General features: G+C 34.5%; 1 protein-coding gene across 1 annotated transcript; it reads left to right on the forward strand.

Annotated features, from left to right (window-relative positions):
* Positions 1-644: 644 nt before the first annotated feature.
* LOC107960623 (uncharacterized) lies at positions 645-1,520 on the forward strand. The gene has a single exon (XM_016896939.1). The coding sequence runs from the start codon at positions 645-647 to the stop codon at positions 1,518-1,520; it is 876 nt and encodes a 291-aa protein (XP_016752428.1).
* Positions 1,521-11,747: the final 10,227 nt, after the last annotated feature.

The following is an 11,747-nucleotide window of genomic DNA, read 5'->3' on the forward strand; positions in this document are numbered from 1 at the left end:
AATTTCGAGTTGACGAGTCCTATTTTATCATCCTAACTCGATTTGAATTTTTTTTCGAATCGAGTGAAATTGTTTGAGTTAAATTTAAAAATTAAATATGTCAAACTAAAATCTTGTTACAGTATAACTAATTTCATGTTATAACACATAAAATTAAAACAATATATATTTGAAAACTTTTTCAAAGAAAAATAAAAAAAAATACTTTAGTATGATAAACTTGAATCATTAATTAACTTATTTAGATCCCAAAATTATTATTCTAGAAATTTTTAATTTTTTAAAATTTTTATGTATTTCTTAGAATTTTTTTATAGTTTTTTAAAATTATAAAATTTTAAATTACAAAAATTATTTTGAATTATTTTGTAATTTTTGTTGAGAGAGACCAATTTTTTCATTTTCAAACTTCACAAGGACCAAAAGGGTATTTATACCAATCTGTTATTCGAATTATTCGAGTTTTTCGAATTATAAAATTTAATTCAATTCAAACTCAAAACTCGAACTACTTATTTAAATTGACTCGAATAATTCAATTTATTTAACTCAAATCGAGTTTTACTATATTACTTGCGTGATTTGCCAGGAAAATATGAACCAAATTATTCTCAATAGAAAATACATTAGGGAAAACTAAAAGGATGGTGAGGGACAATATGTCGAGTTCTCTCTGTGAAAACGATGGTCTTGGAAAACCCATTGGGGAAGAGTTGATCCCTAAGAAGGTTAGGTTCAGAGAAAAGGTGGAAGAACCGAGTAATGATATGATGATCGAGCTGTCCTCAGATCAACCTACTTCATGGAGAGACATGCTTGTCAGTCAATCCTCAAAGAATGGTTCTAATGGTTTGGATGAAAAGGAAGCTTTTGATATTTTGGAAGGAGACATTCAGAGGACTGTTGTGAATGGAGTGCCTTCTATCACTTTCTCAGAACGGATTTACCAAATCTTTATCCAAGGTATGGATAATACTGTGATTGTAAAACTTCTAGGCCGTAACATTGGTTTTTCAGTTTTACAGAATAAATTTTACATAATGTGGAGACCATCAGCACCTATTCATATGATGGACATTGAAAATGGCTATTTTCTAGTCAAATTCCAAAATAAGATGGATTGTGATAAGGTTCTCTCCGAAGGACTGTGGACTATTTTTGGTCAGTATTTGACCGTTCAGCCTTGGACAATGGCTTTTGATCCTACACAAGCTTTCCCAAGTGTTGTAATGGCATGGATTAGATTCCTTGCGTTACCTAGCTATTTATACAACCGCAAAATAATCACAGAAATTAGAGAACTTGTGGGTAAGGTGGTTAAATTAGATATGAATACTGACAATAGAACGCAGGGACGATTTGCTAGAATGGCGGTTTATGTCAACCTGGAAGAGCCACTAGTGTCCCAAATCTTGATTAATGGGCGAATTCAAAAGGTAGAATATGAATCTCTTTCTACTATTTGTTTTCATTGTGGAAGGTATGGGCATGTGGAAAACATTTGTAGAGATGAACGCTAACTCATCTATGTCGATACCAGAGAACCAAAAAATGACCGTTGAAGAAGCGGAGAAGAAAGAAGCAAATTCCAGACCTTGGATGATATTAGAAAGGAAATCAAGGCGTAAATCAATGGAGAATATGTAAAAATTAACTGCAAATTATGAGAAAGAAAAGGTAGGTTCCAGATTCAATGGCCTTAAGAATAGGGATTCAAATCAATAATATTAAGCCAGAGATGTAGAAGATATTAGGCGTACTAAAGGGAAAGATTGCAGGGGAGATTTGGGAATCTAGAATAACGGACAGCCCGATTTTAATAAGATGATAAATAAAGGAAAATTCAAAGAGGTAGGCTCAAACATGCTTCTAGGACCAGTTTTCAAATATGGGAATGGACCTCAATTGGACCCTAGCTTGATCCAAAAGAACACTAATAACATTGTGCAGATTAATGAAAAGGTTACCACAGCTTTGGGCTTAGAAGATGCTGTGCCCAAACAAGCCTGGAATTTGATGGACTGTAATGCCCAGATCGAAGGGATGCAACAGAGCCCTGGTGCTCCTAGTAGCTGTAGCCGAGCCTCAGTGGCGGAGAATATGCCAAAGCAAACTATCGATGGGGCGACACTGCATGTCGAAGGAGAGCCTTCAACGCACCGGGTAAACCTGATTTTAAAGGGGGTTGACAGAGGCGAAGTAATTTTGGACGTTGGCAGCCTTGATTCCGGCAAGCATTCGGCAGTGGTTTTCTTTGAAAACAAAGAAGTCCAGCCTTCAAACGGCTCTTTGGTTCCAGTGAGGTTCTCTGGATTGGGCAAACGGAATAAACTTAATGGCAAAATCAGTAAACAAAATAAAATCTTTCATGGCAGCAATGCGCGATTCAAGAATACTGGCTCTCAACGAATTTCGTTAAAAAAATCCATGGAACTTTTAGTCAATAACATTTCGGGTGATTTTGATTGCTGAGAATTTTGTCAAAAATGATGCGCAGATAGAGGGGTTGAATACCCCTAGTCAGTAAAGCTTTTATGTTTGGTTTCTGGCCTTTTTGCTTTTTATTTATTTGGGTTTTGTTACTTTTCTTTTGATTAGTTTCTTGTTTCTTTTTATTTATTTATATTTCTATGGAACCGTCCTTAAAAATCTTCTCGTGGAATTGTCAAGGTTGTGCTAGCAGGAATTTTATTCGGGCATTTCGAGAATACAATTCAGAACATAGTCCGGACATAGTTTGTTTGGTTGAACGGAGAGTAAGCGGTAAAAAAGCTAACTTTATTATTGGTCAACTGAGCTTTAATTCTTCTCATCGGGTTGAAGCTGCTGGATTTTCAGGTGGTATTTGGGTGGGATGGAAAGATTCTACTCGAATTCAAATTATTAGTAGCCACCCTCAATTTATTCTTATTCATGTTGATAATTTTATTTTAAATAAGCCTTGTCTTATCTCTTTTGTCTATGGTAGCCCTGATAGGTCGAAACAAAAGCATCTTTGGGAAGGGTTAAAAGCTGTCTCCTCTGTCCAGTCCACTCATTGGCTTATTATGGGAGACTTCAACACCATTTTATCTCCTTCGGATAAGTGTAGTCCCTTTTCAATAGGTAAACGTTGTAAATTATTAGGTAACTTCGTTGATTCTTGTGCCTTGCAGGATTTAAGGTTTAATGGACCCTCCTACACTTGGCAACGAGGTGGTACCTTTGTAAGATTAGACCGAGCTCTAGCAAATGATGAATGGATGCTAACGTTCCCGCAGTCCTTAGTCCAATATCTTACCCGTATCAAGTCTGATCATCGGCCTCTCTTACTGATCACTAAGCCGGACTTTGGCATGACTAAAGGACGACCCTTCAGATTTTTAGCAGGATGGACGCATCACAACTCCTTTCCCAATTTTGTTAAAGAAAAGTGAAATTTTACCGGTAATATGGTCGATTTTTTAAATAATTTCACTTCTTCTGTTAAAATATGGAATAGGGATGTGTATGGTTTTTTGGGTGTACACAAGCGTCTCCTTATGCGGTCACTAAATAATATTCAAAAGGCCATTGAGTATTTCCCCTCTAGTCAGTTAGCTCAGAAAGAATTGGAAGTTCAGGATGAGTTGGAAAATGTCGTTGACCATGAAGACTTACTCTGGAGACAAAAAGCTTGATGTGACTGGCTTCATTTAGGAGATAGAAATACGAAATTTTATCATAGCCGTACGATCAAGAGAAAGAAATTCAGCCGTATTTCTTCTTTACGTATTGATGATGGGGAATGGTGCTCTGATCAGTACATCTTTTGGACTAAGGCGGTGGAATTCTTTAAAGGACTTTATAGTGAGACTCCCCTAACTTAAGAGGTAGTCTTAGTTTTGGTTTTCCTAGAATTATTCCTTCGGAGGTCTCATTTTTGGAAGCTGAAGTTACCAACGAGGAAATCAAAAGGGTGTTATTTGATATGGCGCCTCTGAAAGTGCCTGGAAGTGATGGGTATCATGCTTTATTCTTCTAAAGTCAGTCGGATACTCTCGGTAGTGATGTGTGTCAGGAGGTCAAAGATGTCTTTTCTGGAAAATCGATTCAGTAGGAGTTGAACAACACGTTGATTGTTTTAATTCCCAAGAAAGATAGTCCTGAAGATTTCAGTCAATTCCGGCCCATTAGCTTATGTTCGGTGCTTTATAATTTGGTTATGAAAGTGATCACAAACAGGTTTAAGGTGATTTTTCCTAAACTAATCTTTTAGAAACAAACAGGCTTTATCACTGGCCGTAATATATCTGATAACATTATTCTTGCTCAAGAAGTCATTCATTCTATGTCGTGCAAGCAGAAAGGGTTTAACTGGATGGCCGTTAAGTTGGACTTGGGGAAAGCTTACGACAGAGTTAGCTGGAAATTTATTTATACCTCGTTGAGTGCAGCTGGAATCCTTATCTGTCTACGTAAAGTGATTATGTCTGCTATATCATCTTCTACGATGCAGATCCTTTGGAATGGAGTTCCTACTCGAAAGTTTAAACTGATTAGAGGAATCCGTCAAGGATGTCCCCTATCGCCGTATCTCTTTGTGCTCTACATGGAATGGTTAGGGCATATTATTTGGACGAAAATGGATATTGGTAATTGGGAACCTATTCAGCTGTCTCGTAATGGCCCTGCAATCTCACATTTATTTTTTGCTGATGACTTGGTAATCTTCTGTAAAGCTCATCTGGATCAAGCGCGCCTGCTAGATTTCATCCTTAATCAGTTTTATGATATTTCAGGGCATAGAATTAGTGTTAGGAAGCGTAATATCTTTTTTTCCAAAATTACTACCGGTGATGTTCGCATTCAAATCACTCAAATGTTCAGCTTTCAGGAAGTTCAAAATCTTTGTAAGTATTTAGGTGTTCCTCTTCTCTATGAGAGGGTTCCTAGAAATACGCTAAATTTTGTTATTAATAAAGTAAGGCAAAAACTGCATAATTGGAATGCGAGGAGGCTAACTATGGCGGGGAAATCACTTTAGCGCAATCAATACTTCTCTCCATTCCAAATTTTTTTATACAGTCTCTGATGATCCCTAGAGGTGTATGCTTAGATATTGAGAGACTTGTCAGACAATTTATTTGGGGCCGCACTGATAGTCATCCTAAAATGTCTTTAGTAGGATAGGTTTGTCAGCCACGGGTTCGGGGTGGTCTTGGATTCAGGCATTTGGATGATCAAAATAAGTCTTTTCTTATGAAAATTGGTTTCAGCCTTGTGTCCAAGATTGATGCACTTTGGGTTCGTGTCCTTCGCTCCAAGTATAGGTGGAAAGAACAACTCTCTGACTTGATTGGCAGGAACCAATGTTCCCATTTATGGAGATCTCTTTGTAAGTTGTGGCCGTTATTCTGGGAAAATTTAATTTGGTCTCTTGGCGATGGCTCTACTGTTTGTTGTTAGAAAGACCCTTGGATTCCAGATGTGGTTTGTAGAATTATTTCTATACCTTCACCATATTCAGACTCTGGTTCAGATAGGGTAATATGGGCTTGGTCCACTTCAGGAGTTTTTTCTATTCATAGTGCTTATTGGGTGCTAAAGGAGACTACTTAGAATCCTCAAGAAGAGCATTGAAGTCTATTTGGAAATATCCGGGACCACAGAGAGTTAGGGCATTCTTTTGGTTGGCTTTCAAGCAAAGACTCCTCACTATTCGGAGCTCGTAAGAAGGAGAATCGGACATAGTACTTCGTGTACATTGTGTGGGCATGCGATTGAAGATTTGGCTCATGTTATCCGAGACTGTCCCTTTGCAAAGCATGTGTGGACACTTGTACTTCCAGATCAACTCAAACAAAGGTTCTTTTCTACCTCTTTTCCTAATTAGTTTTCACTTAACCTCGATTTTCATGTAAGATTGTAGGGTAGTGGACTCTCTTGGCCATGCTTATTTGGTTTAATTGCGTAGCGTATCTGAAAAAATAGAAGTCTTTTCATTTTGCAAGATATTTCCTGGACAGCAGCTAAAGTGGTTAAGACCTCTAGCTGCTGGGCTAGACAGTACGAATTAAGCAGTGGTAGCAGTAAAAGGAATATTCACAGTTCGGATTCTGCAAATAACTTGGATAACACTTGGATTTATCTATCCACGAATAGAGTTATGGCCAAATATTCTGGATATGCTACTATAGGAGGTGTGGCTAGAGACCTTGATGGAAACTGGATTGTGGGATCCACTCCTTTTTTAGGAGTTTGCTCTCCATTTGACGCTGAAGTCGCGAATCCTTATTTTGATTGACAATCTTGAAGTCGCCCATATCTTTTCTGATTTGGATTCAGAAGATTCTAGGATTACGGTTCTCAGAAGGACTCAGTGCATTATGAGGGCAGAAGGGATGTGGAAGATTAAACATATCCCAAGAAATCGGAATTTGGTGGCTGATCATCTTGCTAAACTTAGCCTGAATTGGAATTCAAGCTTACAAGTCTTTAATGAGGCACCCGAGAAAATTCTAAATTTGCTTCAGAAAGATAAAGATAATGCTTGTCTTATGTAGTTAATTTTATTCATCTTTTTAATTCACCAAAAAAAAATTATTCTCAATAGTGAACAAGCTAAAATTGGTGAACTGATAAATTCTTGATGTCAATTATAACCTTACGTGTAAATGGGTATCTTTGACTTTCAATATTTGCCCCAATATAGACAAACATGAATTGATTACCAAAATTAATTGATTTTCTAATTTTACTGGAAATTATTTATGGACTTTTCCATTTGGTTACTTTTCAATTATTTGACATATTTTAGTAATTTTGTTCATGTCATCATTAATATATAAATATGAACTTTGAATCTCAAACTTCAAACTTTAAACTTTGAATATTGAATTCTAAACTCAAAGCCCAAATCTCAAGATTTTGGGTTCAAATTTGGGGTGCGGGTTTAAGATTTGGAGTTTGAGATTCGAGATAAAAAATTATCAAAATTATGTATCAATAACATGAAAAATTTACTGAAATATCATTAAATAATTGAAAATGAATCATGTATGATATGATAAAAAAAATATATCAAATAATTTCTCCCTATCAACATGCATACATTTGAAATAAATATATATTTGACTATCAAACTTTTTTATTCTAAAATTATCGTTTTATCAAATATTAAGATTAAATACATAATTTAAGATTATCACAATTGTTGAAACCAGTTTTTGAGAAAAGAGTCGACTTTTGGTTTTAAAACGAAAAATGAGAATGGGAGTCACCACCAATATTTTTTTATTAGGTGTGATCGGATCACCTCGCAATTTGATCGTTTTAATAAAATATTTTGATTTATTAAAATAACGATTTTGGTCTACGAAATTCGAGAAAACGGGTTCGGGAGTCGGTTACGTGCAAGGAAGGATTATCACCCTCGTAATGCCCAAAATTGGTACCTAATTGATTAATTACTGTCTTAATGTTGAAAATTGAAAACTCGAAAAGAATTGAAAATACGATCCCCTCTTTATTAACGTTGATTTTAAAGATGCTTGAATAAATTGAAACGAGCATCAAAGGCCCACTCGTCCCACGATAACGATATGCCACATCCCGTAAGTTAGGATGCGACATTTGAACCCTCGAGAATAAGCTTGCCTTTAATATTTTTTATTTGAAATCTTGTGCATTTTTAATTTCGAAAGAATATTCGGTTATTTAAGTTCAACAAGAAAATCAAAACCCCATAAGTTAGGGTACGATTTCTCGAATCTCTCAAATGTGAAATATTGCCTTAATTTTCAAAATTTCTTTTTTACGAATTTGGGTGAAAATGAGTGACATTGGTAATGATGTACAACATTACAATAAAATATTACAATAACAATGATGTAATTACAAAGATGAATACAACATTAGTACACAAGCCTCGATAAATAAAGCAATAAAATGAAAATGCACAATATAAAAACAAGCAAACATAACATAAAAATGTTTAAGAATGGATGAAATAATGAAATCATATGTAAAAAGGAAACAAATAATGAACAAATGGATAAATAAGCAAATTTTGGTAGTAAGAAAATATATGAATCAACAAATATTTATGAATTATTAACCTTACAAACTTAAATATGTATATAAAGCGTATAGAATAATAATGAATAAGTAAAATGGATATGCATAATGTTAAATTTAAATTTTTTAAAATTTTAAAAAATAAAAATAGCAAAGACGAGATAAAAATATAACAATGATAATAATAGATAATTTTATATTTCTAAAAGGTAATAAGTGGATAAATAAATTACAATAATAATAATAAAAGATAAAACAAAATAAAAGAATATAAAATATATAAAAAATGAATAGAATACATAATAAACAAAATATGTAAATAAACATGAATACTAATAATAATAATAATAAATGAAAAGAAAATATAAATAATATCAAACTTAAATATTAAAGAGTAAATAATAATAAAAAAATAAATCAAACAAATAACATAATAAATAAATAAGACGAGTAAGTGGTTCTAAATTTAAATATTAAGAGATGGGTAAGAGAATAATAAATAAATAAATATGATAAATCAAGTCTAAACATAAAAACAGATAATGAATAAATAGATAGATAAATATAATATATAAATATTATTCAAATTTGAGTATTTAAAAAGGAAACAAACAATAAAAATTTAAATAATGAAATTAATCAAACCTGGACTAGATTGAAATCAGAACAAAATTAAAGGGGGAAAATCATAGTAAAAATAAGATAATGGATTTATTTGAAACGCGCGGATGAAATGGGGGACCAAATGAGAAATTGTCCCCGTCCCTCAAAACGCACAGTTCCAACGTGGATTGAAATGAAACAGAAATAAAATAAAAGGGGTAAATTAAAATTATAAAAAAACTGAATTAAAAAAATAAAAAGGCAGAAGGACCAAAAGGGTAAATAACTCTTTTGGCAAAAACACGTGGATCCTCCAGGCAGGTCGAGTCACGCGTGAGGGTCGAGTAGCTCAAAACGACACTATTTTGGCGCCTGAAGCTAAAACTCAAAACGACGTCGTTTTACAACGCTTATTTAAGTTAATTTTTTTTTCAAAAATTTCATTTCATTCCTCATTCAGGAAAAAAAAAAGCTTTCTCCCTTTTCTCTCCAAAGTCCCTAGGCCGGCCATAGCTCCGGTCGTCAGCAACCGTGGCTGCTGTTTGTCGCCGTCGACGGTACTGCCGTCTATGGTGGCTGAAAAAATTAAAAGCCCCTTTTTTAATCCCCTTTCGAAAAGAACTCGGACATGGGGTTTAAAACCTCAAAATCTATTTGATGTTCGACTATGGGCAAAGAAACAGAAAGGCTTTGCCCTTTTTTGACGAGGCCTCCGACGGTGGCGAGATGCAGAGTAAACGGTAGATTTACACCCCTTTTCTTCTTTTTTTATTATTTAAAATAAATCAAATCAAAAAAGAGAAAAAATAAAATAAAAAAATGAAAATACAAGAAATCACCTTCTTTTCAACTTAAAGTTTCTGTTTTCTATTGATATTATGTCCGAAAAAATACAAGATGACTACTGTGGTTTTTATAACCCGATTACACAAACTTCAGGGGGATAGGATTTATGGCTTTAATCTATTCCACTGCATCTTTAAAGAGATAAGATTCGCCATAATGATTTCAATCCATCCCACTGCATCTTCAGAGGTATAGGATTTTTGGTTTCTCTGATCTATTACATCATTCTTTGGGGAACATGACCTATAGAATCTATTTCATGGACTTATTTATGCCAAGTGATTAGGATGTCATGATCAAAATGAATCACATGCTCCTAACTAGATGTGGATAAATGATGTTTGCATGAATGCAGAATTTCATGAGAATGATTCTTTTTTAATGTTTGGGTTGTCATTGCTCATTGCTCATCAAGGTTCTATCACCGACGCATTACCCTGCCTTCTTGTCCAGCTGGTATCTCTAACAGAAAACCCGAAGAAATAATCACAAATTGAGTTATTCTTTCCCAAATGTTTCCAACTCTTGAATTTAGTTAGTTCTAACTAGTGGTCTCGTTTCAGGTCCTTGTAATATTTAGAAGCATTTCAGAGTAATAAGCAGAACTGCTTTTGCTTGAATATTATTAGTCCATCAATCGTTATTTCAATGAAAAATGCTTGAAAAAGATTATCACAATGAACAAGATAGAATTTTATTGAGAGCAAAGCTCAAAATGAATTTATCATAATAGCAAATTTTGTTAGAATATAAAATGAATAAGATGAAAATAGATGCCCCAGATATCGTAGCATGAGCTTCTCCGCACAAAAATTCTCGAGGACCCTTTGAACTTGCTATGTGTTTAGAAGACCTAGAAGGCTTTGTTGATGCCCCAAGATGTAACATCCTTCCTCTTTGTTAATTCGGGCATAACAAGACTACTGCATGCCCCACCTTTGATCAAAATTTGAATTTCCCTTTTCCTGGGTTTTCAATTCAAAACTCCTTTGGTCTCAAGGCGCCATTTGCGGGTTTTCGCCTTGGTCCCTCCCTTTTCTTTTATTTTCTTTCTTTTTTTCTTTCTTGACCATGTCGTATAACCTTTAACCTCTTCCCTTTAATCAGATTCAATTGATCACATCGAGATTTGATCCATTTTGCTTCATCCATCTTCAGCACAGCCAACACTCGGTGAGTAAGAATTTCAACCTCAATGGGCAAAACTGTCCCATTTCATAAATTAATGAGAAAGGCGTTGCCTTGGTGAAGATCTTGACAGATGTTTGATAAGCATAGATGGTAATTTCTTATGCCAATCTTTATGAATCTCAATCATTTTCCCTACAATCTTCTTCTTCTTCTTCTTCTTCTTCTTCTTCTTCTTCTTTTGTTGTCTCTACTACACCGTTCATTTTGGGGTGATATGTTGTTTGATCTTCAACAGAATGCAAACTTCTGATATTGTGTTGTTGTTCAAATTTAGTGCATTGTCAGATATGATCCTTTTCGGCATTTCATACCGACATATAATTTCTTCTTGTTCCATATCGACATATGATTTCTTCTTCTTCTTTTTTTCTTTTAAACTCGATGATTGTCGATTTTGTGACATTGGCATATGAAGTAGCTTCCACCCACATAGTGAAGTAATTGATGCCCGCAAAGATGAATCGATGCCCGCTAGAAGCTTTTGGCGGGATCGGCCCAATAACATCCATGCCCAACATAAAAGAAAAACCATGGATTCTATTGATCCTTTGAAATGTCAGATCTGTTTCTCATCTTACTCTACCATCCTTAACAAATCATGAGATAAGCTACAACCTCGATTATCTTCAAATTTTTGAGGTTCCTTTGGACACATATCTTGCTCAAAAGGAGGTTTTGAGTCAATAGCAATGTCGCTCGTATCATTGATATCTGGAGACCTATTATAGGGACAAAGAATGATTAAAAGAACGAAAGTATCTAAAAATATTTATCTATATAGTATGATTATGAATGAAATGGAAACAATAAAAGAATATTTGCTTAGAATGAGACAAAAAGATTCATTTAATTGAAATAAAGATATTGGACATATGCCTATTTCACAAAAAGATTCTTATTGCTCCTAGGCCTAAAGCAATAAGCGTGTTTTGAACATTACTCTGAATTAGCTTTAAAATATACAGGGACCTCATCCATAGTCTCATTGTTCAAAAAATTCCCAAGTATGAAAAGGCAGATACATGATAAATTCTCTTCCCCGGCTTCCTTTTCGGATGCGGCGTTAATGT

Source organism: Gossypium hirsutum, chromosome A05 (genome assembly GCF_007990345.1).
Source record: "Gossypium hirsutum isolate 1008001.06 chromosome A05, Gossypium_hirsutum_v2.1, whole genome shotgun sequence".
Lineage (NCBI taxonomy): Eukaryota > Viridiplantae > Streptophyta > Magnoliopsida > Malvales > Malvaceae > Gossypium > Gossypium hirsutum.

What these genes read in the sequence shown, in the direction of transcription:
- LOC107960623 (XM_016896939.1), top strand. Translation starts at nt 645, where the DNA reads ATGGTGAGGGACAATATGTCGAGTTCTCTCTGTGAAAACGATGGTCTT.